This window comes from Corvus cornix, chromosome 3 (assembly GCF_000738735.6).
Source record: "Corvus cornix cornix isolate S_Up_H32 chromosome 3, ASM73873v5, whole genome shotgun sequence".
NCBI lineage: Eukaryota > Metazoa > Chordata > Aves > Passeriformes > Corvidae > Corvus > Corvus cornix.
Window position 1 is genome coordinate 8,764,073 of NC_047056.1, and position 27,272 is coordinate 8,791,344.

Here is a 27,272-nt window from a genome sequence, read left to right on the forward strand (position 1 = left end):
TGGCTCATGCCGCCACTGCGTTTGCGCCGGGGAGTCCCGATCATCTGGGCCCAACACTACGGAATCTTGCGCGGGACTGAAACTTACGGGATAGGGGACTGCGGGGGACCGGGGCGGCCTGGCCGCGCCCAGAACCGACCTGGGCAGTCCCTGTAATAGCGGCACAGGGAGCTGTAACGCGGCTGGCAGCGACGCTGCGCCCGCTGGTGCCGCGCTCAGAGCTGCGGTGGGTGCTGGACCGACCTGGCAAGCAGGCGGCGGCGGATCGACCGAGGGAGCAGCGAATCCTGCCGAAACCGCCGCCACCGCGACTCCCCAGCCCCCCCCCCCCCCCCCCCCCCCCCCCCAGGAAGGCAATGGTGCAGCTGAGGGCTGCGCCGGTCCGGAGGGGGTGTGATCTCCCGGAACGAAAGAGAAAAGACGGTTCGTTCCATCCGTGATCAGAGGACATCCTGAGGACACAGAGTTAGGCAGTCCTTCCCCTTTTCCTCCGTCTGCAATAGTAGTATCAGCTCCCATGAGTGCTGTCACAGATTTTAAGACAGAGAGTACCTTATACGCGTCTTTATGTCCCATCTTTGCAGTCCACGGTTCTGTCTCACGGCTTTGGTGAGGCAGTCGCTGCGCACGCCCCATGTCTCCTAAAGTCCGATGTACAGTCGCAGGGCACCAGACCTTCTAAAGTCTAGGTTGTATAGGCGTCGGACAAGCACCAGATGTCTTTGGTACCCGTCGGTTGGGACACCAGACGTCCTACGTCTGGGACACAGTTGCGGTACATGCGGCTGTTACCAGACGTGCACGTCGGTCGGTCACCAGACCTTCTAAGTCCGGTTGCGGCTGTAGTACATGCGGTGTCACCAGACTGTCTAAGTCTGGTTGCGGTCTGGTGTTACAGTGGGGGTACTGCAACACGTGTATCAGACAACGAGACCCGTGGAAAAGAAATATATATGGACCGATTCTTGATAGATGTTTCAGAAAGATGTTTATTTCTCCATCCGCATGGCTGAGGACCTGTGGAGGAACTGCTCAATCACGGGACCCGAGGGTCCTTGCCCGCGCAGGGGAACACAAACCAACCAATGGGGAACGAGGCTGAGCAGGGGCGAGGGAAACCCCGTGCCTCCCCCCCAGGGCCACATGGCGGGGGGGACGAGCCCCAACAGTCTGGCACGTACCTTCTGAGAGGCTGCGGTCGCAGTACACGTCAGGGGTCACCAGATGTCACTGTTATCCCCAGAGAGACGGCGAAAATCACGACATAAGTGCAGGTCCGATGATATGGCCGAAGCAGAGCTAAGGCTCCTTTAATGGAAAGCTCATCTTTTATAGTGTGGTTCACAATAAAGAAATTACGTGATTGGCCCCTTGGCTAGCCACCCACCACAGTGAGTGGCTGAGCGGTATAACCACCCATTTCAAAATATTATTCTCACAAGACTGAAAACAATTCCACTGTTCTCACAACAACCTGCACCTGTGGATAGTTTACCAAACAGTCTTTCTCTGTTTCTCAGCTAAACCATGAGAAAGGAAAAACTTCGCAAATGCTTCAGCAGCTGGAAAATTCCTCTGCTCCTGCCTTTTAGCATCCACAAAGTGAAGTGTCTGTCAGTCAGAAATTCCAGCTTCTCTTTCTACATGTGCTTCCACAGCTCCTGTCACCTGAAAGCATCAATTCCATGGTGCTGAAATAACTCACTGCAAGTCAAACTGTCTTGACTGAGTCATTTCACCAAGGCTCATGTGAGGCTTATGTGAGAGTGAGATGCCCTGTGTTATTTCATCAGCTAACGAGCAACAGATAAGCTCTCCTGTGGCAGGGGGACATGTCTTGCTACAGACCTTGCCATGGACCTCACAAACTGAAAAAGCCAAGACAAATAAGTGAGCTGGTGATCACAGGGATGGCTTTTGTCTACTCTAAAAATGTCATGGCCAAACAATGCTACTGGTCAAATGTCAGTTTTGCATATATTAGGAAAGGTAAAGAGATTTTTTTACATTCTGAAAATCTCAGCTGGGGGAAAGAGAGTTTAGTACCTTAAGAAGAACAGACAAAGTAAAGAAGAGGTATTTACTTTTATAAATAAGTCAAAAATCTGCATCTTGAAGTCCATATTCCAAGTGATCAACTTGAGTGTTACCTCCACTTTTATATTCAGGAAAGCTGAAAGGACACCAGGGATACAGGCAACCAAATGCTCAGAATTAAATAGAATCAAAGTAACATATAACAAGTACTAAAGCTCAGGAAAAAAAAATCAGGATATGCCAATGTAATTGATATTCCTGTACATTAAGACATAGCCTTTTAAAACATGATATTACACTGTTTTATTTAAGAGCTCTTAACCCATCGTTGCTGGATATTTTACTCTTCTCACTAGACACCTATAGATTCCAGACCAAATTACTTGACATCATTTCAGATCCTAAGGTGAACACAACACTAAAATTCTCCCTGTTGGCACTCCATGCATTACTATAGCACTGCTTGGGTGAAGTCATTAAGTTCAGAAGTGGAAGGTCCAACACTAAAAACTCAGGTCTGGTGTGAGTGACTATCTGTAGGGATAAATGGCATCTCCAGCATTACACTGAGCTACTTCAAACAAAAAGGACAGATATGAGTCTGCCAAGAGAGAAGCTGCTAATGTCTGTCACTGGAAATGTAGGGGAAGGTCCAAACATCAGCTCTGACTCCAAGCCCCTGTTTTGCTCCAGAGTACATGACAGACCATGCAGCAGTGGTGGTCTTCAGAAAAAAAGCAGCAATCCAGAAGAACTTAAGTAATATCCATTTGCCATCTGACTTCCAGGAACCAGACACCTGCCTCCATGATTGTAGGTTAATGACGGTCGGATGGAGACGAGAGATCTCTATAGGCAGGTCTTGGGACACAGTCGGTTTATTGTAAAAGGCGTGGGTATAGGGGCACTGCTCAGAGCTGCCAGACTCAGCTCTGAGCAGGCCCAAGAAAGCAAGAGAGTAAGCGGGTGAGAGAGAGAGAGAGAGTGTAAGAGCAAGAGTAGAAGTGGAAGTAGAAGTAAGGAAAGGAATGAGAAGTGTCTGAAGTCCTGGTTACAATACAATAAATCATCTTCTGTACTGAATATTCTAATTGTCACTAACCAATCTAATACAAGATACAAATCCTATAGCATTTACATACAGCCTATAAGAGTTCTTATATTACCATAGAGTGTTACATCTTAACTTCTAAAAACTACTCTTTGGACCCCTTCTGCTGAGCTAGTAGGGTCTGCTCTGACCCTTGGACCTGCTTGCAAGCAGAGGGTATTGTTCATACAAGAGGGGATTACTTCAGTGGCCATACCATTGTTTTCTAGTTGTTCAGTAACTAAGACTTGGTATTTCAAAAGTGGCTTTCATTTCGATGTTGCCTGTAGTTTTCATATTCCCAAAATCTTTTGTCAGGCAATCATATTTATAAGGCTTTCCTGTTTCATCTTCCCCAACATCTCCCCCTTTCGATGACAATTAAGATATTAGACATAGTCCTACTCGTCATTTTTTGCACACACTGAAGTATACAAGGTACTGCTACTAAAACTATAATTATTACTACTAGAATAATCAAGCCTATTTTACAGAGTTCCCTTAGCCAAGGTGCAAAGCTCCAACCATCAAACAAACTGTCTAGCCAAGACGGGTTATCTGTTGTAATTTGGTTAGCTAGGTCCCTTAGGTTTTGTAACTGTTTGTGAATGGAAACAGAATGATCGGATAAGTTCATACAGCATAATCCTTCAAAATCTTCACAGCCATGCCCATGTGCTAATAAAAGATAATCAATGGCAGCTCTATTTTGTAAAGTGGCATGTCTGACTGCCTCTTCATCGGTTAACAAGTCACTGATCATAGTAGAGGTGGCATTTACCTCCTTGCTGAGCCAACATCCCAACTTGTTTAACTGTTTTAATGCAATTGAGGAACTTAACTGAGGAAGAAAAATGCTCGCAACAATTGATTTTTCAGAGTTCCAAGGGTGAAAGTCACTATCACAGTCGCTCTCATACTGATGTCCCCAGGAAGATCTAATCTTTCTGTTTTTCTTTTTGATTACTTCTTTGACACTGGGAGCAATAATTGTAAGTTGTCCCAGAGCACAAGGGCCACCATCTATTTTTGAAGGTATACCTTGCCAGGCTCTGTCTCCACAGATGAGCCAAATTCCTCTAGGGAATCGAATAGGAAGTTTGTTAAAACGATCTGCATGAGGTTCGTCATATATAAGAAGCTTAGCTTGGTTGCACCAAGAAGTTACATTGCTATAAGCTGGGTGATATGGGGTAACGTTTAAATGAGGACCGTTTTCTCCTAGAAAGTGAAAGAAATAGCAGGTATCCATAGTTAACGAGCCTAGGATTTCTAGCTCTTGAAGGTCAGATTTATCAATTTTAGAATTATCAATATAAGTTTGGTTTATGGCTGGTAGTTGGAGATACTTGATGATCGTCGTATGGCCAGTACTTATCAAGAGTAACATTATCAAAACCTTCTGGTAAAGGTATTCCAACTAAACAGGTTGAAAAAGGTTTGTCAGGGCTTGTGTCAGATAGACAGATGGTATCGGAGCCTGCAGATTTGGCTAAAGCAACCCAGACATTTGTCTTTGGTTGATTTACAGGTAAAGCGTCACTACAAAAGCTAAAACATAAGAATAAAAGCAACATGCACGCGCAGATGAGAAAACTCCATTATTTTCTTGAGCTGTTTTTGGCAGATCGCTTTCTTCTGGTGATTCTGCACACTTCAGGTTTGGGTGCTTGCTTCCTGGCTTCCACTTGCAGGGTCACTGGCTGGTGTGGAGGCGTCGGCAGGCTTTGATGTGTGGTATGGCTTCACGTTTTTTGCTGGAACCCACTTGAGCTCTCCACCTGTGGAAACACACGCAAACCCCTTCCCCCATGTTATAAGATTGTATGGTCCTTCTATTTTTCCTGATTCTAGATTCTTAATTAAAACTGGGGGGTGCTCTTTTAGTTTTGCTTTTTTGTTGTTTAAGAAATGTCTGAAGATGGGGGGATCAGGCTCTTTGTCAGGCAATCATATTTATAAGGCTTTCCTGTTTCATCTTCCCCAACACATGATGGCATCTTTGAAAATCTCCACAAAGCAATTTCTCAGAAATTACCAATTTACCAAGCGCCAGTGCCCCCCTTCACAATGCTAAGATGGTGAAGTGCATTATTTATGGTTTCAAATGGTACATTCTTCTTCCAAAATAATCATTGTATAACTAGGATAATGCCCTTGATTGTCTGCCTAAGTAACACTTGGGTAGTAAATAACTGTTGGCTTTCAGCCATTTGATCAATAGTCAGAGCTGACTGAAAACTTACCATCAAGGCATTCAAGAATAATTAATCTTTTCAAATAAACAAAAAATGTCACAGTAGTACTCATCTTCCTTATAATATTTTATAGTATTTTAGGTCAAAATAATAAAAAAAATCTGTCATTTCCCCCTTTTAAAAACTTCTGCATAATGTACAAAGCAATTATGACAATATTTTCCACCTTTTCTCCTCATTAACCTCTTCCCATCATCAATCCCCTTGTACAAGTAGGTGGCTGTCAAGATTGCAATAGAGAGTTATTACCTGTGTGTAGACAATAGGTCTAGTGTTCATGCCACTGTAGCCTTGGGAAGGTTTCAGAAGGAAGTTAAGAAAATGTCTCCAGATTCCAGAGAGCTTTACAATGTGAAACAGGGGAAACTGAATCAATTTAGCATCTAAAAGAGAGGGTTAAGACTATGATAAACTTACTGGATGCGTCCACCGTGCCGTAGTGGAAGTAAATATACCCGAGTTTGGTAGCATCTCTGTACCTGTACAGCCACAGGAGCATGTATTTGGCATGGTAATTGACTCTGAGTTAATTAGCTCAGATTTAATTAACTCAGGAGCTAACACAGCCTTCAGAGCAAATTTTGCAGAGAGAACTGGTTTTGCTAAACTGAAGGAGCAGAGAACTCAATCTTGAGAAGTTTGAAGCCATTTGATACACTGGAAAGGATTTTTTCCTCTTGACTTCCATGTCTAATTTGGACAGTTTCCACTTTTGATAAATACATGAAAACTGTCCTTCCGCCCTGCACTGAAAAATAAAATTTCAAATCCAGTCCTTAAAACACATTGCAGAACAAGACCCAAGGGCAGGAACTGCACCACTGAAATATCATGGATTATGATATATGGAATACTTGTGAAACAACAGGTCAGCATCAACACATCAACAGTGCACCCCAGCACTGAGAAGCTGTGTGAGGGCAAAGACTCAGACACCTGTGACTGCATATGGATACACCTCTTCAGGCTCACCATCTCTGGCACCCTTGGAATATAACAAATTGCTGAATCTCAGTGCAGGATTTGCTTAATAGCAAACTCTTGCCTCTTGGCAAATCCCGCACAGTTTCTCATTACGGGATTACAAAGATCTTTTCCCTTAAGTATCCAGCATTTCTACTGGCAGGGCTGAGCTCCAAACAAGAGCAGAAGCATCTCCTGTGAAGTTTTCATGAACTCAAGGCATTTAATACCTTCTGTTTTATTACTCCTGAGCAGAGTTTGCATCTGTTGCTATTTGTCTGTGTGGGCTTTATTTCCACACTTTTAAAACATGATTACAGCAATTCTTTACATCACAATGATGTGACTTGACTATATTTCAACAGAGTGAGCAGCTTACAATTCAACATTTTAGGAGAGATTCCCCCAGACAAAATGGTGATTTAAGTATAGAAAGATTCAGTGACCAAAATAACCCTTCAAAATACAGTTCCATACATGATATTCTGGTGAGGCTAGAAGCTCTCTTTCTACTCTCTTTAATATCTGAAGATGTTAAATGAGGAAGACTCAAAAGGAAGTAGCTAGCAAAAGTGCAACAGAGAATTATACAAGAATCAGAATATGTGAATGGAATTTCCTGAATCTAAGCATCTACACTTGCAAAATGAAACCATTCCTTGAGAATTAAATCAGGATTGAAGATAAAGTAATTTGGTGAAGAAGCAGTAGTAGCAGACATCTATCTAGGTGTACCTTGGTGTAGTATTATGTATCAAATGACTGATCTTTTTCAGCTCAATCTTCTGATCAAACCAGGAAGATAAAGAAAAGAAATCAAAAGAAAGTAAATACAATAATCTGTAGCAAAGTATTTTTGTAGGTTTCTAATCTAGTAAGGAAGCAGAGGGAGAAGAACTATTAATCAATGAAGTGTTGCTTTTTGCCTTACTGATCTGCCAAGAAAGAAATCTCACATATCTGAGATAATCTACCTCATATATCTGATATAATTATTTATATACATTGAAAGTAATGATACTGAAAAATACCATAAATCTTCCTTAATCTGATCTTTTAAAATCAGCTGCTTTTCCAGTCAGTGGAGAGTTAAATGAGCAATGTGTAGTACCAAGAGAGCCCACATGCTCACTGCAAAAGCATCACCTGACAGCAGCGAAGAGGCTTGTCAAGCTGAGCACCTGAGTGCAGCATATTGCCAGCAGGCAGGGACACAAACATGGAATTACTGATGTAAGGTGTTGGAGACTTATTCCATAGTGGGGCGTGTCCTGGCCTTCTATGAAAGAGCAGAGCTGAGAATAATAAAAGCGGCTCCATGTGATTTTATATGGACTGGCATCTCAATCCCAGGAGCATCTTCCAATCTAGTTACATGGGATTGCACCAGCTAGGATGTCTGTCTGGCTGCTCTGAGCTGAGCAGACTGAAGTAATCTGGAAAATCCAGACTATGTGGCTAATACCTCCAAGGGCTGACATGCAGTGGAGTTACATTCCTGCATGTTCCCTGAGTTCTGGAGTCCGTCTTATTTGTGCTCTTCAGCCTCAGTGAATGTCATCTGAGTTATGTCCTCTAGGAATGAAAAGCTGAGCACTATTTGCAACCACTGTGCTGCTGCCTCAAGAACCAAAGGATGGCCCTCTGGCTTGCTTCCCTGCCTCCTTGATTTCTCATATTTGTCTTGTTAAACGAGCTCAACTGTTTGTAACCTTACCCCACTGATGTCATGGCAAATATCTATCAGGCAATCACTTTTCCTCAGAACTGCTCAGCCTGCAAGATTAATAAAGGCAGACCACACGGACATACTCCACCCATTTCTTGGCACTCTAAAAAACCTCCTGCCACAAGACACCCTCCAGTTATTTCCTTTTTCTTCCTCCACTATTACTTTTTCTCCATTTCTGAGCATCATCCATCATCATCTTAATGGAACTCTAAGCTCACACACGTTTTTTTCCCTATGACTTTCCCGTGACTTCTTATGGTGGGGTCATTCTCCTCCTTTAATAGGTGGGGACACTGCAGCAGAATATGGTACTTGGTGTAAAGATGAAGAAAGGTATAGGCAGCTGTGGGCATCTTCCAGAGTATAGAAGGAGGAGGATGACAAACATTAAGATACAACAGAAAATTAGGAAATAAACAAAAAAAGAAAAAAACAATCCAATTTGGCTTGGGCATTTGAGGAAACTAACGCTTTGAATACTTTCAGGGCACAAAAAGCATATAAATTGTATAATCACTATTAATAGCTTTTCTGACATCTCTCTCTGTCATTCATGTTGATCCTGTGTTTTATTTCACTAGATGGTAATGACAGAAACCAGAAATCAAACAAAAAAGAGCTATCTGTGATAGAAGCATGGCGATATGGCACAGAATGATACTCAATGCCTTTGTTATCTGTGACCACCAGAAAGACAGGAAGAGAGAGAACACCAGGGTTGCTTTAAAATGCGTATTAACTCTCAGGTTGTCAAAGCACACCAGAAATACATCTGTAGCAAATTCCTGAAAAAGGGAATTACCTTATGTAACAGCTTCAGAGGATGAAACTACATTTTTTCTCCATAAACACAGCTTCATGATTTAGTCTCTCCTAAATGTTGAATATAAGCTGTCAGTAGAGAGAAGGCTCTAGAAAATAAATAGCTTTATGTGGTGAGCAGTCTGCAAGCTGCACGTACTTCTTGTAGCAGTGTTTAGCACATACATGAGAGTCAGCCAATACAAGCCCTCCTGATCCCACAGCTAGCTGGAAGACATGGAAGAGCTATGTATTTATCCTATTCTTGAACCTCCACTTGCACAAGTACAAACTTTTATGTCCACTTTTACATAGAACCTTTAGAGGTAAAACCACCCAGATTTTTCCTGCTTCCTGGAGACAAGAAATGCAAACAGTGTAAGGGTTGCACATTAATCTTGTTTAGAGAAATGTTGATCCTTTTGCATTTCTCTAATTTGGAATAGTACAGTCACCAACATGAGCTATATCTAAATAGCCTCAAAAAGTATTTGTAACCTGGTTTACTTTCCATGCAGAGAGATTTCTGTAACAGAGAGTTCTTCATAAATAGACAGATAATTCAGAGAAGCACTTTGAACTCATGATTTCATGGCTCCTGCACTCTCTCTTAACTGAGCTCTAAATTTCCCTGTTTCTGTGGCAGGGAAGGTGACATCTGTTCACACACATTTGAAGTATAAAACTCAAATCTTTTAAAGTCTAGACTACCATTAAAAATCCAGCCTTGGTCAAGAGCCATCATACAGTTGTTACATTTATTCTAGTTTGGTGGGGTTTGGTTGGTTGGTTTTGTTTTTTTTTTTTAATATAAATTTATTTTAAGCATAAAATGTCTCAACTAAATTTTATCCATTTTCAATTTTCCTAATTTTGCATTTCACTCCCGCCCTGCAGCACTCCACCTCATTTCAGGGATAATCTTACCTGATTTCTTTATCCCCTCTCTCCAGACACAGTAATTATCAGCCCTGAGAAGTCAAGAGGGCAGTCCCTCACAGAAACCTTAAGAATAAGTGATTAAAAAAATTGTATAACGAGCTATTCTAGAAATAATAATTAAATTTCCCCCTGATCCATAAGATCTGGGAGCTGAAAGTTTCTTCTGTCCTGTTAAATAAAAAATGAATTTCTGTTATGGGTTTCTAAATAAAGTGCTCTGACTAATATACTAAAGATTTCTGCTGAAGTGATTTGGGTTGACAGTGCAGCTCATTGCTTCTTATTTTCTTTTCTCATTTCATACCCAGCCAAGATGACAAAAGTATAAAACCTTCAAGTAAGTTTTCTCAAGCACATGGCATTAGCAGACCTTCAACAGAAGTGGTTTAGATAGATGTGGAATGTTTTTGGAAAACCCCATTTTCCTGATGCAAGATGAAGTGTCACATTAATGGGGATTGCTGCAGCTTAATAGAATAAATGCTACGTCTGTGATAACCATAACATAACCAATGAATGGCTAAAATGCTGTTCTGCTCCTAATCTGTGACCTACTGTTTAGGCTTCCATCACTCTCAGGGATTTGTTTTCCCCCCAGCTGAATGGAAGAAAACATTTGTCTATTGAAAAGTCTTATTTTATAAAAGTAAAAAATTTGCTCTTTCATTCCTCTTTGGGAGTTTTCAAATTATGAAATCCTTCCTCTGTATCCCTCAGCCAAGGGAACAGAAGTGACATGATGCTGATACATTTTAGAAGGACAAGGCACTCGGAAGGGTGGGTGCTGCCATCACCTGCCAAGTTGCCTCAATGGAAAAACCAAGTCAGTGGGAGAGTTGGAAGCACAGAATAGGAAGAAAGTGCACTGCTGGAGGATCTTGAGCTGGCTGTTAGTCCCTGATTCAGGGTGTCTTTCAGTTCAAAGGCAAAGAAGAAGCTGGAAGGAAGCAGTGGTTTTGAGAAGCTCATCACAGACCCCAATAAAAGATGGCTATTTTGAGAATAAATTATACCATCACTAAACAAAGGGATTTGTTTTCTAATTTTACACTTAGCTTCACCTTTCAGACAAGCAACTCAGTACTTTATATATCAGTATTTCAAATTACATGGATATTGACTTTCCAGATTGCTGGAAACTCACTGATACATTCAGCAGCAAGGCTGTTGAGCACCCCTGCAGTGCAGAGAGTTGCTCAATCATTGGCCTCAGCCTCTTGAGAGCCTATCGAGTACAAGCAAATACTGAAATCTGCTAAAATAATGCAACTTTAAGCAAAAATAATTGCTTTAATTGCAAAGTTTGAGATGTCACCTGCAATTCAGTTTCAAGAGTAGAAATCTTTTTAAAACCCTGTACTGGCTTAGCCTTGACAGATTGAAAGTGAAGCCAAGAGTGGGGTTACCCTTTGTACACAGTGTGACATCACTGACTGCAACAGTAACTGTCAGGAAAAGAAGCAAACCCAGCCAGTCAGGTTTCATGTAACTTTTTATTAAAATAGTACTTACAAATAATACATCTTATGAAATTACAGAGTCCAGTTTTAATTCCTGAATTTTACAGCTGAGCGTTAATATTGCCACATATTTACAAATGGTGTAAAACAAGTACATTGAGATCTTTAATACAAAATAAACTTGTTTGATGGAGCAAACTATCTTACATATCTATACAGAAAGCAGGGGTTTTTTTCCCAAACAAGAGCAATTAATTAAAACTAACTATGACTCTAAACTAACTACTAACTAAATCTCGAAAACATAGAAATGGCTTCACATTAAACTATTCCAGGAGAAATTGACCTAACATGTGTTACTATATATTACTACTATGTTGCAGAATATTAATTATATTACTTATATTGTATTATATTATATTACAAACATATTACTGCTACATTACATTATTATTATATAATAACATATATCACAAGATAGATCTATGTGATGGATTGCAGCTGGTTCTGTATTTTAACATTAAACAGTTGCAGCACTGGAACCCCACAATAAAAGTTCTTATTTAAAAATTTCAGTTTCCTTTAGGAACCCAGATGACGACCTCTTTTCTTTGGAGATGTCTCATCATCTTCATCCTCAGGATAACCAAATACTTCAAATAGACCTCTCTGCCCATTAGAAAAAGGTAAAAAAATTAAATTCTCACATTGAAAAAATACACACTGCACATCTGTTTTGCCCCCAAATCTTAGGAGAGGGCAGTAAAATTCTTGCCACACTTTCCTGTAGCTGCTCAGAAGCTAAGATTCAAATAATGCTCAGCTGTAAAAGGCAAAAAAGATTAATCACTTCCTGCATTTTATCTGCTTGAAAACACTTACTAATTCCCTGATGGGGAATAGAATCCAAAAAATGCAATCCCATCTGTATATCACATACACAGGGCACCAGCAGGGCAGGGAAGAAAGCCAAGGAGTAGCAACAATTCAATCATGCAGAAGAGGCAAAATTAACCTGTGCCCACCAGATTAGCAACAGACTCCAGTCCCACCTTATCCTCCTTAAACCTTACCCCAAACTAGTCAGGGTTTCACTTGACAGGGATTTGGGTGACTATATCCCTAACTAAGATACCCTGTACAAGGCTATTGCTGACTGTGCTGCATTACACATGGTGAAGCCCCACGAAGCTGCTCTGCTGTGCTACGTGAGGACATGAGCTTCCATACAAGTTCTCTCCCACCTTGGGGGCTGTCACCACTGTGGTCAGGGTTGTGTAAGTTGGATAGGAGCCATTGGAGCTTGCTGGTGACATTGGAGGTGCCTTCTCTTCACCTTCACTGAACCGCAGATCTTCATCCACCTGTAAGACTACTGCTTCTTTGACAAATGTCTCACCAGGCAATATGACACTGCAAGAGATATAGGACAAGTGATTAAAGCTTTGCCTGATGTTTCAGACTCAGCCAGGTCAGAAATGGCTTCCAAAGCTTTAGAATTAATTAAGCGTGTTGGAGAAGGCAATCCAGCTCCATCCCTGCTTCCATCCTAACCATAAGCTTCACCAATACCCAGGTGATAATGAGGTAGACTGAATCCTAATTAAAAAGGACAGAGCAAGATTCTGCTCTTCATAAGCTGAACAGAACATTTGATCTACTGACCACATCAGCTCTACTCAAAGAAAGGTAGATGGGTATTTGCTCTAACCCAAGAAGTTTTCAGCAAGAATGAAACCAAACCCCAATCCCAGACACCTGCTTCTGCTGCTCTCTGGGAAATTAAAAACCAACCAGCAGACCTGCAGAATGGCAGTCACTGGCAGCCTCATAAGACAGAAACTGGGCCATACCAGCTCAGTTTCTCATTTTGCTGGTCTTTTTCGTGCTCATATTTTGTCTTCAGTCCCTGGAATGTATGAATGTATTTGACAGATTCCAGTGCATCAGAGAAGTTCTCAACTACATGTGCAATAAGGAACTGAATGTCTTCCTGAATAAGAACAAATCAGGGTTTCAGTCTCAAATGTTCACATGCAGAAAATCAGAAAGCTTTTAACTTTATTTTGGAAAGTAACTGATTCCTTGTCCAGAGCCAAAATATTCTTGTCAAGAACAGATGGGAAGCAATCAGATTTATTCTTAGAAAAGAGCTGAGATCTAGAAAGAATTATTAAACTTCCCTTAGAAAGGGACAATAGACTCAGCAACATCCCAGTTCTGTTTGTGACCCTTCCACTAAAACAGGGTGTTTGCTATCTTGGAAATCTGCCTTTTGTCTCTTTCCCTGCGAGGTCATGGATGTGTTAGTGCTGAGGCTGTTGCTGAACTTACCATTTGGATTGAATTCAAACAGCTCCGTCAAGGCAGACTTGAGCAGGTTGCACCTATTCCTGTTATCCAGCACAGCATTTACAACTGGTTCAAACAGGTTTCCCAGAGTGATGTAACGGTTATAAAGTTCATCTTTCAGGCCAATTATTCTCCTCATAAAGTGAAGAGCACCTGTGTGAAGAAAGACATTCAAGCATTCAACAACCACATGCCAGGGCTCTCATCTTCTTGTGGAAGAATTGAAAAACCTGGTGTTAGTGTTATCCTGAGAGGAAGATGCACCCCCAAAGTGCAGAAGCAGCATTTGTTGACAGGTCACCTTTCTTTCCTTCTTGGACTTTCCTGGGTATTTGAAGGTCATCAGGAGCCATGGATTTCTTTCTCAAGTCCAGCAGCAATACACTTCCAGCATGCATGGAGTAAAACTATTAACTCTGTCCTATGCTTTTTCCCTTGTTCCCCTCCCAGAACCAGCCCTGAGTCCTTAAAGATCCTGGCTGACAGAATTTCATTCACTCTCCATAAGAAGAACCAGATTTAGGACATTATTAAGAAAGGACACAATTTCCAGTGAAATGAGGCAAGAAATCTGATTACAAAGGATCCTGTCATGAAGACTTGAAAGAATCCCTTTAGACTTTGAAAGAGACAACAATCCTCCTCCCACCAGAAACTGCATTGGTCTGTGCTTACAGACAGCTGCTACCTCTTTTTTTTTCCAAATTACTTGACTGTAGCCAGTAAAACACAGCAAATGAACAGGAATTCTGAGTTCAGCTGTACATTGGTACTGGTACACCTTCCACACAGGACAGGCAAAGCCTTGAAGAAGGAAATCACAGCATCTCCATACTCACACAAGGCCAGAAATTTGTGTTTGGATTTCATCAAGACCAGTGTTCTTCTTAGCAGATCTTTGTTGATAATGTAAATCTTCATGTGATACTTGTGCCATTCCACACAAAAAGACAGCAGCTCCAAAACTGAGGCAAGTATTTCTGCTGTTTGATAATTATCTACAAGAAAAATTAATGCCTTAAGTTGTACAAAAAAATAAATAATGTACTGTCAGTGCACACTAAGTTGCTGTTGCAGTTCCTGACATATTTTTAGTGGATTTTTGTTTTACTGAATTGCTTTGGGAATTAGGACATTGGGTCAGAAAAAAACAACAAACACAACTGTGGCTTTACAGTAAATATTCTTTAAAATTAGACTAGTAAAACTACAACATGATTCTCAATATACATGAAGGAAGTGCATCTTTACAAAGTACACTATGAAGATACATCAGCATTCACAGCTCCAAGAAATGAAAACTGCCCACAGAATCCCTGTTAGAACAGCAGCTTGCAGCAAGTATATTCCCAGCACGCATCAGAAGTCTATTGCTGTTACCAGGATTGTAAGGCCCTTCAAAGGAAAAAAAATTAAAATTGTCATTACCTATTTCATACCATTCTTCTGATGTATCAGCCAGAAGCAGCGCAGTAAGAACATGAATGTAACGATCGTCGAAGATCTCGAGAAATTAAAATATTTCTAAATTCTAAAACAAAAATAACTTCATTAAACACTGGCATTTACATATAACCTTTTAAATAAAAAAGAGTAGTAACAGAAGAAACAGCCTACAAAGAATTCTACTGAGTTCTTTGGGCCTGCAGCACTGTCTTCACACAAGATCAATTTCTTTATTTCGGAAAAAATTTGTGAGACATCCAACCAACCTAGCTATCATTAAAGGAATCCCCAGCATGGATGCAAATATATACTGGAAAAAACATCAGTGACTCAAAGTGCTTGACAAAGTGTCCTTAAACCATTCTGAAATGCAGTTACTTTTGCCCAGAACAACCTGCAAACCATTTTACAGGTATTCTGGTATATTACAATGTATTAAAATCTTCCAGGATTTATCATCCAGATAGAGTGAGCTATGGTCAGACAGTGCTATGGCACTGACACATGGGACTGCATGGTTTAATACCTGCACGATGCCCCAGACATATACCTTTCATTAGCAAAACTAGCTTATATTTTGCTTCTTTAAAGTCGCTATCAGACCACACTCCACTCAATAAAAACACCCTCTAATTTTTTATCCTCTGCCCACAATAATAGCAATAGAGAGTATCAGGCTTTTAAGTTTTCCAAGACAGTATCATGTCTTCTGCCATTCATATTCTCTTACACTAGCTGTGGACAGCATTTTCTCTGGATTGATCAGAGCACACAAAATCTCCATTAACTGATTATCTCCTCCAAATTCAGGGTCGGGACTACAGATCATCTGCTTAATGACCTCAATGATGAGTTGGGTATCCTGCAAAAAAAAAACCCAAACAAAGAAAACACAAAATAATTGCTCATAAGAATGGAAAGACTTCCCCACTTTCTGCAAATTTTAAAAATAAAAATTAAAACAAAACACAGAAATTGAGACTTTATTTGGCTGGTTACTTTCCTGTTTGCTCTAAAACTGGTATATTCAATAAACTCCAAACCACTTTTACTTACGTTCTCACTCTGATGGGCCTCTTGCATTACAAATTCTTGGACCATGGCTGGACTAAATTCTACTAGATAAGACAATATATCTGTAGTGGCAGATCTAACTTGCAGATCATCCATTCCCTCACAAAAAAAAAGGAGATTATTTTGTTAAAGTAAATCAAGTTTGGTATTTATTATCACGTTAAGCTGCAAATAAGAGGCGAAGACTGGAGAATGTTTCGTTGCAAAAATTTTCATGAGAAACACAATAATATGGTTACAGAAAAACAACAAGGAACCAGGGAAATCCTGTCCCTACTATTTTCCTCCTTTAGAAAAGACACAAGGCTCTCTGTGAATGTGAGAGCCCTAACTTAGGCTGGAAACATTCACAACATCCTACTTGCTTGAATATCTAAGACTTTATTGATATTCTATACCTGCTATCCACAATTTATTAATTTTGTACTAAAGGACCAACTGTACAAATCAAGGTGTACAATAGTTTCTGTGCCCATTTACAGGCAACAAGAATTCAGACCTTTCCTTAAAGGTTGTGATTTTCTTGGATAAAAAACCAAAAATCAAGCTGCCACATGAAAAAATCTCTTTTACCTTTTGACTACCTTGTCACAAGGACTTCACTGCCCTCAGACTTCTGCATCATGAAAAGTAAAAATAGTAAGAGCAGTCAAGGCAGGCTGCTCCAGAGTAGAACTGTGGGCAGTTTCTGGATTCTGAGCATTACCAGAAACTTCCACTCTCAGCAGAGCAAAGCTCTCCAATCAGATTTACACAAAGGTGCTCAGCAAATAGAAAAAAAAAGGCTATATGGCTGTGGGCTTTTCTAGTTTTATTAAAACCAGTTCTAAGTTTTCACTTACCATTAACATTTCAAGAGTTGGGAGAATTCCCAACTTTGCCAAAGTTTGAAGCAATTCATCTCTTTCATCAGGTAACGTGAAAGAAAAGGCACAGAATTCCTTGAAAAACCTTATCTGGTGCACGGGGAAAAACCATTTGGTACATATGAGTCAGAAAACTCTCTGAAAGGAGGGAACAGTTACAATTTGTACCAGGGTGTGTCCTGGCTGATTCTCCAGAAGTACTTCTAAGACTGCAGAACTCTCAGAACAGTTTCACTTTCTACTCCATCCCTCTTATTTAAAGCCTTTGAGGAACCACTAAGACTACTGACTTACCAATTCACATCTTTGCTTGCCAGCTGTAGCTTCATTTGTTAATTGTGCAAAAACTTCAGGCAAAAATTCCTCATCTTTCTGTGGAGCACACAAAAAGAACGCAAATTACACAGTGCCTCTGGAAAGTGAAAACATGATCTTTCTAGGATCCCACATTGCACAAAGTCAAACTTTCTACACTGCCATTATTTTTATCACAAGGAAGGTAAATGCTAGAGTACACTTCCAGCAGGATCATTTCCAGTCTTTCAGCACTCCTTTTGTGCAGGCGAAATAGCTCCAGGACACCAGAGCCACAGGTGAAGTTGGACACAGGGGATGATCCCTAAAGCTGATCCCTAAATTCGTCTCTACGGAGTGTGACATTTCCTTTCTTTCTCTGCCTGCCACCCCTATGCTTTGCAGTTCTGCCCATCCCACGGACTCCCTGTGGGATTTGCCACACCCACATCCACATCAAAAGGAGAGAAAAGGACAGTGCTAATTTGTTTCAGACTCCCTCGCTGCACTTTGCACTTCTTCCAGGGAAGCAACTGGTACACTTCTGACGTAAAAAGTGCTAACCAAGAGAAAACTTTGACCCTACTGTACCTGCACTGTTCATACTACACTGTGAACATCCCGTGGGGATCAGTTTCCCTCTTTTGGATCTGCAGCATTGCAAAGCATCTTTTCAGTCCACCTCTGCAAGGGGACAGGGTACAAGTTGGCTGCAGCCACATTCTCCTGAATCTTACTCACAGAAAAACCAGCTCTCCCACATGCAGGCATTCTGCTTTGCCAAGATGGGAAACTTTTGTGACTATTATTTGCTTTTCAGATTCACATCGCCTACTGCTATGGGATATTTAAGGATATATAGGACAACACTTCACTTCTTGTAAAGCATTTCATGCTTCAGACTCCAAAAAACCTAGGAACATCATCATCTCTCAAGTGTTTTGGCACTTTCTGCCATCTCTCTCCACCCATTTCTCTGCACCCCTTTACTTGGAAAACAGTGTAATAAACGTCCCTGAAACAAAATACCAGAAGATGCATGTTCCTTAAATACTTCTACAAAACTAGCTCCAAAGGTTTGCTTGGCAATCAAAGAGAAGGACTTTATCTTGTTACAGCCCATAAAAAGTATTAAGATACTCACCTGAAATTTATCATTTCAAAAATACAAAATCCAAGGGATCAGAAAGAAGGGAGAGCATTCAAAACATTGTGCAAATGAAAGTGCTTGTGATTAACTTATACAGTGTTCACTAGCTGTAAATCATTTCCAAACTACAGCCAGAGGGATCTCTACAGATCCCATCTAAGCCACATTAAAAACCACTTACCTGCAACCCGTGTAAAATCTCCTCTTTGCTGGAGCTGATGAAGGAATTGAGGGTAGAAAGAAAACCCTCTTCAAAATCGGATGGATTAGGCAAGATGATGGCCTGAATGTACTGTGCCCTGGATGTCTGGCAGATTTTTTGCCTGAGTCCAGGCAAAATCCAGTCTCTGACAGGAATAACCTCCTGAAGCTTCGCTGTTTTGGTCAAGAATTCCCTGTGCCATCCTGGCTGAGCCAAACATGGATCATACTCAAGGCATCGACAACACCCAGAATACACTGGTCAGAAAACATCAACTCAAACAGAATGGCTTTGTCCAGGTACAAAATTCCTCTCACAATGTCAAACAGAAGATGCAAGCCTTCAGTGTTCTTTGCATTCTCACAGACTTGGAAAAGCTGTAGGAGCTTTGGAATATAGTCTCCATTCTTCAAGGCCAGCGCTAGCTTTTCCTTATGGACACGTGAGAGGTGAACAGAGGTCACTAAGTCTGCAATCTCTCCAAGTCTATGGAGTTCACAGGTAGGAAGGTCCATCAAATGACTAATTCTACCCATTTCTTTAGGTGTCCCTCTTCTGACTCAAGAAGATCCTGGGTGACTTCTGCAGAATGACACCAATATCCAAAGGGGGCAAGAGGGAAGCAAGACAGCAGCCCACTCTGCACTGTCCTTCTGCTGCTCTGCCCCTCCAACTGCCTCAGGTGTTCTTCAGTCATTATGATGTCACCTGGATCAGAGCATTCTGATTGGTCTGTCCTTCTAACTCCCGGACTCCAGAATGCTGGGCTCATGACTGTCAAAGGTCATGGTAAATGACCAATGGCTGTTGTTTGTTGTTGACCTTTTAGAACTTCTAGAAACCCTTCCAGTACCTGCTGGAGGCCTATAAGAAGGCTGGAGAGGGCCTCTTCCCAAGGGCAGGAAGGGAAGAGGGAAAATGGCCTTAAGCTGTTTTTATTAGATATTAGGAAGAAATGCTGGACTATAAGAGTTTTGAGTCACTGGCATAGGTTGCCCAGAGAGGTTGTGGCTGCCCCATCCCTGGAAGTGTTGAAGGCCAGGCTGGATAGGGCTTTGAGCCACCTGGTCTAGTGGAAGGTATCCCTGCCTATGGCAGGGGCATTGGAACCAGATGAACTTTTAGGTCCCTTCCAAACCTAACTATGATCAAACTGTCATCATGGAAACATGCTGGGACACTTCCCCAACTGGAGCACTGCAGCTGAGGGCTATTGGCTTTTCAGAAGTGAGAGGCTAGGAAGGGGGGAAAGGTTAAGGAAACTTCCCTGTCCAACCACCCAAGAGCCACTCTGGAGTCACTCTCACATCACCTGATGTGGGACCAAAGGCCTTCAAAGCTATACCCTCCACACTCACACAGTCAGACCAGGTTTCCTTACCAGCTTAACCCTGGGTTTCCCATAGCAGAGTCACGGATGTCCAGATCCTCAGAATAGTTTAATCATGGTGCAGTAACTAAATAACAAAATAACACCTCAAGCTGGTTCCTCTGAGGAGGGACCTGGAATAAAGGAACCACTTGCACTTTTATCCCCTCACAGTCTTAAGGTCATGAAAGTCTGGGGGTCATCACCTCCTGCTGTGTCTCTGAGTGTCCAGTCTCCTGGCTGCCCCACAGGTCCCTGTGCCCTTTGTAATGCAAAGGGTAGTTCATGGCCTTTTGCCGTGCACTTGGGCTCCTGCCCCACCAGAGCTCAACCTGCATCTTGTACTGCAGCTGCATCCTGAATTATCTGCACTGAATATATTCTTTAACATCTACCTCACCAACATCTGCAGGGAAAGTAATACAGCTGGCTGCAAGCAACCAAGGGCACTCCTGGAGCATGTAGAGGACAACTTCCTGATCCAGGTATTAGACAAGCCATCCAGAAGTAAGGTATTCCTGGACCTGGTGCTCACCAATGCAGAGGAGCTCATTAAAGGAGTTCAGATTGGAGGCAGCGTGGGCTGTAGTGACCAAGCCCTTGGGTGGGTTTGTGATCTCAAGGAGCGTGAGCCTGGTGAGGAGAAAAGTCAGGACCCTGAACTTTTCCAGAGCAAACTTCCAACTGTTTTTATGTATTTGGTGAATGAAGAGGCTGAGCAGAACTGGCAGCTCTTTAAAGGCACTTTTCTTAGAGCACAAGAGCTCAGTATCCCACTGTGCAGGAAATGGAGCAAGGCAGAATGGAACCTGGCATGGCTGAGAAAGGATGTGCTCCTCAAACTTAGGAGGAAGAAAAATGCACAGCCAGGGGAAGCAGGGACAGGTGACTCAGGGAGAGTAAAGGGATACAGTTTGAAAGTGTAGGGATGGGGACAGGAAAAGTAAGGCAAAGCTGGAACAGGACTTGGCAAGGGATGTGAAGAGTAACAAGAAAGGATCCTCTAAGTACATAGGTCAGAAAAAAAAGGCCAAGGAGGGTATACCCCTGATAAGCAAGAAGGGTGAACCAGTAGTGACTGATATGGAGAAGGCTGACAGACGCAATGAGTTCTTTGCCTCAGTCTTCACTGGCAGTCAGGCTTCCTGCACCTCTCAAGTCCCTCATCCTCTGTGGGGGTGTGCAGGGAGTAATACCCACTGTATGTGAAGAACAGGCTCAGAGCCACTTGATGAAGCTGCATAGCCTGGGGCAGGGATAGGATGACATACATCTCAGGACAAATTTGAGAAGTGGGCCCACAAGAACCTCTTCAAGTTCAACAAATCCAAGGGCAAGGTGCTGCACTTGGGTCAGGGCAATCCCAGGCATGGGTACAGACTGAGAGGAGGCACTAGGAGCAGCCCTGTGGGGAAGGATTTGGGGCAGGAACCAACAGTGTGCACTGACAGTCCAGAAGGCCATCCCTTTCTTGGGCTGCATCAAAAGAAATGTGGCCAATAGGTTGAGGAAGGTGATTCTTCCTCTCTTCTCCACTCTGGTGAGATGCCACCTGAAGTGCTGCATCCAGCTCTGGGGTCCTCAACACAAGAAAAACATGGACCTGTTAGAGAGGGTCTGGATGATGAGAGGGCTGGAGAACCTTTCCTATGAAAACAGTCTGAGAGAGCTGGAGTTGTCCAGACTGGAGAAGAGAAGGATCTGGGGAGACCTCATTGTGGTCTTTGAGTACCTTGAAGGTACTTATGAAAAGGAGGGAGAGGGATTTTTTGTACAGGCACACAGGGACAGGACAGGGGCCAGTGGTTCTAAACTGAAAGAGGGCAGGTTTAGACTAGATGTTAGAAATGAATTCATTAGTGCCAGGGTGGAGAAGTACTGAACACATTTCCCAGAGAGGTTGTGGCTGCCCCATCCCTGAAAGTGTTGAAGGCCAGGCTGGATGGGACCCTGAGCAACCATGTCTATTGAGAAGCATCCCTGCCCATGGCAGAGAGGTTGGAATTGTATAATCTTTAAGTCCCTTCCCATGCAAACCATTCTATGATCCTATAATTTGGACAAGATATAAAAACAGTAATAACTGTATCACGGCTCTTACCCTTATCATGTTGGCTTGGTAATAGCAGCTGGTTTTATCTTTTCAGTAAATGCAAAAAATAATTCATGTTTGTGCAACACTGTTGCAATTATTAAAGGATCAGGGGCATGGATCATTGATAGAATTATGGGATCAATAAAAGAACTGTAGCAATAGGCCTGTAAGCAAAAGGCCTGTGTGTGAGAAAAACTCTCCATGAGAAAAATCCCTGTGAGAAAGGCCTGGGAAACAAAGAGGGAGTTTGAAGATTTGCAGCTGTTCAGATAAGACCCAGAGAAGGGGAGGTAAACTCTGAATTCTTTTTATCGTAACATATCTGTAGAAGCTTGCCAATGCAAGTCCAATTATGTAGAAGTAGAAATGCGCTTTGATAAGTTTTAAGCGACTTAAGAGTTAACGAGCTGGTATACTATATAAGTGCCTTTGGATTGCTAATAAATGGAGTTTGCTCTTATCAACCACATTGGTTTTGGACTGCAATTTTCTCCCCCCACCGGAGCCGCTGGGCCTCTTTTTACAATTCCAACACAACACCTTAGAAATTTCAAATTACATTCTAAGTATTCTTTAAGAATAAAAGTTAATTTAAAGCTGCCACATGTCCCTTCATACCACACTCACTAGGGGCCACACTGGCCCTTCCAGCAATAGGACACATGCTACTATATAGGGAGACATCAGTGGCAATGAACAATCCCACCAGCCCATTAGGCCTGGAAAGCCTTTTGAAATCAGATGGCAATGAACAGGTCCAGTGTTTCACAATTAATGGTGTGTCCCAGCTTCTTCTACCCATGGTGATGTCTTAAAGAGCCTAGTAATGAAACAACAGACACTTTTGAGATTATATTATTATAGGAGGTAATGTAAAGGTTGGTGTTTATTGGAGGCCTCCAGGGGCAGATATGGAAAATGTCCACAGAATGCCAACCCCCTCTCCCTCCCCCCTACCCCCCCTGGGGTGAATACAGTTTTCTAAGTTTAGCAAATCAGTATAATTGACAAAAATCACCAATTAGAGACATAAGTGGTCAGGCAAGTTCCCCTGGTTCAACTCTCCTCTGAATGCCACCCCACCCCTTTTTAGGGACTAAACGTTCTAGATGAAAATGTGTCTCAAAGAGCTGGTTTTGATCTTGGTTCCTAGGGAGAACCAAGATAGGATAGGGGCCTTGTACCCCCTGGGGCTTGGAGCTCTTCAATACATTTTGTCTTTCTGCCTAGGGAAAAAGGAAGGGAAAAGTACTGGGACTACAGATATACTAATAGGCTACAAATACATGTGTAAAGAATACAGAAAATATATAAAAGAAAAAAGGCAAAAATCAATTCGGCATCAAAGGAAAACTGCATCTGAAATAGACATGGAATGAGTCCCATGGAAAACAACACAGAAAATTTTGTGGATGCCTTTGGAAAACAGGAGACCATGCACAGGCACAAGTTGTGATACTTTTGCTGATCAGAATCTTTTTAATAGGGAGTTTTTACTGTAAGATGTTGATTTATTTTTAGCAAAATAATCATGGTAAAAGTCAGTTTTGAGGAATTTCTTGTTTGAGCTTTAAGCTATGAAGCTTCTCTTAATAGTTGTGATACTCTGCTTTCTTTTGCCTTTGAAAACACATTTTTTAAAAAAAAGAAAGTAAGTATTATAAATGAGAGAGATTAGAATTAAAATGTTTTGAGCGTAGTCATGTATTTTTAATTTTAATTCTATGAAAATGCTCAGCTCTGGATTTTTACCTCAATTAAAACATCATAAAACCAAGAAAAATGTTTCTACTTACTCTATTAAAAATATGCAAAAATACTTCGTGGAATATGAATTGAAGGGTATTTGGTCTCCAAAGAACCAGAGATCTGTCTTTCCATTTATGTGGGGGGTGGGGGGAGAAGTGATGAAAGCATTTAATGAAAAACATCAATTTGAAATGGAAAAGAAAGGACTTTTAAGAAGACTGTCTAAAGCTTCCAGATATTAGCTATGAAGTGACAATTTTGAAACCCAGTATTAGGTTAGCTAGAAATAATTCCCACATTTCAAAATGCTGGTTTTATGAAGATCAGCTCAGCTCCATTCACAGAGGTGGTAGTGTGCAGGCAGCTGCTCTCACAAGATTATGGATGATTTACTACCTTTCAGTGATCCACAGAGGAACATGATTTGCAAGTGTGACAAAGACTTTTCCCACTACACTGTTAATCTGACTCTGGGTAACTCCTCTGTGCAGCACTGCAGACCTGAGGACATTCCCAGGTTGGTGCATCCATGCAGACTGTGACATAGTTCTCCATACATTGCATGGACAAAAATAATCACTCTGCAACATTACAACATCTTCTTTAGCCTCAAAATTCTGGTGTCTGCTGAAGACCAGCGCCAGCTCTAAGAGCCAGAGGCAGGACTTGGGGCACAGAAAGCTTCCAGCTAGTGCTGGCAGATGCTTTGCTCACCATCTCCTTTAGTGGTTAAAGATGGATTCAGCTGGGACTGTTGGGGCATGGGGTGTAAGGTACAATTTTTGTTGTTTGGTTTATAATGGGTTTACTTATTTCTTTAGTTTTCATTAAAAACCTAGGCATGTTTCACATTATCACAGTTGGCTGTTCAGAGTGTATCAGCCCTGCCAAGATATTCAGGGTATCCTTCAGTGTGAACCTGATCGATATGTCATTGGGATACCCTTGGCGATTAAGGAGCTCAGACAGCCTTGTCAAGACCAGAAGCACACCCTGAATCCTGCTGATTGTCAGTGCATTCTGGGACTTCTAAATGGCTTTGCTGTTTTTTAAATCAATTAAGTGCCTGAGGAACCTATATACTTTGGAAAACAATAAATAAGTATGAAGGATTTAGACTAGAGGCATGCCCAGATGCCCAGGCATTGGCAAAGGCAGTTTCCAACAAGGAACAGCCTGGTCATTACCTCCATAGCTCCATGCTGTCTTGGGGTGATTTTATGATGATACTCTATTCCCTAATTGTCTGCTCTATGTCCAGAAATGGTTGCTGTAGCTTTAAGGTGGGGCTGGGGAAGGGGGAGCCTGGGGGCTCTGGTACCTCACTCTCGCCCCTAGTTCCCTGCTGACGGGCATTACTTTGTTGCTCAGTTTTTGTTAGCTCTGGCAAGAAGGTTTTTTTCCTTTCCCTGGCCTTGGAGGCTTCAACAGCAATCCTTCAGCAGTTTTTTTTTCTCCTGAACTGTTTGGTTTGGTTTTGGTCTGAGGTCAGAGTTGACGGAAGAAGCAGGGGACTGGCAGGGAGCCAAGGAGCCCCTCCATCCTGGCCCTGGACCTCAGAAAAGCTGAACCCACACGAGCAAGGACACCAAATCCACCAGCTTCATCTGCTGTGAGGAGGAGACCAACATCAGAAATTCACTAGGTTTCCATCTGGTTTTTTTCCCTGAGCTGCTGTGTGAACCTTTTCGTTTTTTCTTCCCTGAGACAGAAGCCGGGCACCATTTTCTTCCTCCCTGCCACATGGTCAGCCGTTGTTTTTCTCTTTCCCCGGCATTTTGGTTTTTTTTTTTGTTCCGGTGAGTGTGTGTGTGTGTGTGTGTGTGTGTGTGTGTGTGTATGGGGAGGGCAAGGTCTGACAGTTCAATATCTAGCATTTATTCACAATTTTTTTTTCCCATGCCGTGTTGGAACTCTGTCAATAAACGGTTAGTTTTTTTCACGTTCATCCACCAGTGTTAATCTCTCATTGTCAGAAAGGGATTGTTGAAATCTTTTTTTAGAGGAAACACTCATTCCAGAGTGTTTTCTCCTAAACTTGTCTTTAAACTGAGACACAAGCCAGGCGTGATCAGGAAGGAAGAACTGCCTAGTACAGTGGAGACATTACTTTTGCAAACCCTTTTTTTTTTGCCAGCACTTAGCCCTTAAAACACTGTTTAAATCCACATCACCACAACCCAGAGTGGAGATGCAGAGAGACAAGCATTCCTGGGCTATATAGCTTTTATGTAACTCCAGGAATCTGGAGTCTCTGTCTGCAATTAACGGAAATTGGAGGAGCTACAGGGCTAGCAGTGGTCCATAGGAAATGCTATCTGTAGGGATGCATTAGAAAATGCCTCTCCTTCTCAAGAAGAGCTTTGGTGCCTGATCCCAGTGCCCTGATCCCTGGAGGATGTGAGACCCCAAACCTTACCCTGAGTGAGAAACAAGAACTGGAGTTAGGATTTTGAGCAGCACTGGCATTTTCCACTCTGGCAAAGAGCTTTCAGTTCTGCCGATGTAAAAAGATATACTTCGCTCAAGCACAGGTTGCAATTTAAAAGGTACTTCAGCAGCCAGCTAATATGCAGAAAAGACTCCACTACTGGAATAAGTAGTAAAGTAGGTATGTTTATTCCAGCGCTGGGACACATGTGGGATAGTTCCTCCAAAGTCATGTGTGCCCACAGCTGCATTCAGCTTGGTATATTTGGGTTACAAGCTCCATATTCATTAAGTTTCCCAATATGCCTATACATATTCATTACCTAGCCCTGCCTAGCCTCGCCTCGTATTACAATGAGCCCAAAAGTCATTTACATCCGCGTTATGCTTGCGCAGTGTTGTCTGGTGGTCATGGGCAGGGGTTGCTGAGATGGGGTAAGGGTCTTCCTCAGATGAAGTAAAGGGTCTTCCTCATTCTGAACTTTTCACCTTCCTTCCCTGCGCATGCTCTTTATGTCCCTGGTCCAAGTCCAAACTTCAAGGCTGGTTTAAGTTAGTTTTAGGTTGCAAACAGGATCTTTGGTCAAGATTCCTTCCCTTTATCAAAGTCTTATATCTTCTCATCCTGCTTTGGTAGGCACAATAAGTGTTGAGCAAGCTGTATGCATTGCTTTTAACAAACAGCTTCTTAGCAAATCATTTAACCTCTGCTTGCCCCTCTTCCCCTGATTCACAGCAGTCCAAGTGCAAGACATTTTCTGATCTCTCTGTTCCCAAGTACTGGTTTACTGTAATGTCACAGTTTGTTCTGTCCAATAACATAGTGCTCTTGTCTTCTGGGACATCAGGGCCTGCTCCATCCACCAGACTTTAATGCACAATCAGAGAATTAAAGGAAGTAAGTGACTTCTTCAGAGTCCATTCACCAGTTCTTGCATGTACTAACAGTTGTGGAACTGTTC

The 27,272-nt window shown here is 42.0% G+C and overlaps 1 protein-coding gene across 1 annotated transcript; it reads right to left on the reverse strand.

The window, feature by feature from the left end:
• Window positions 1-685: 685 nt before the first annotated feature.
• LOC104696599 (serine/threonine-protein phosphatase 4 regulatory subunit 3B-like) lies at window positions 686-19,203 on the reverse strand. Its single transcript, XM_039570107.1, is given in 12 exon segments — window positions 686-886; window positions 12,528-12,696; window positions 13,137-13,272; window positions 13,618-13,788; window positions 14,475-14,633; window positions 15,064-15,139; window positions 15,812-15,943; window positions 16,138-16,254; window positions 16,998-17,111; window positions 17,316-17,393; window positions 18,647-18,906; window positions 18,909-19,203. Coding segments are annotated over 12 exon segments (1,908 nt in total).
• Between the last annotated feature and the right edge of the window lie 8,069 nt (window positions 19,204-27,272).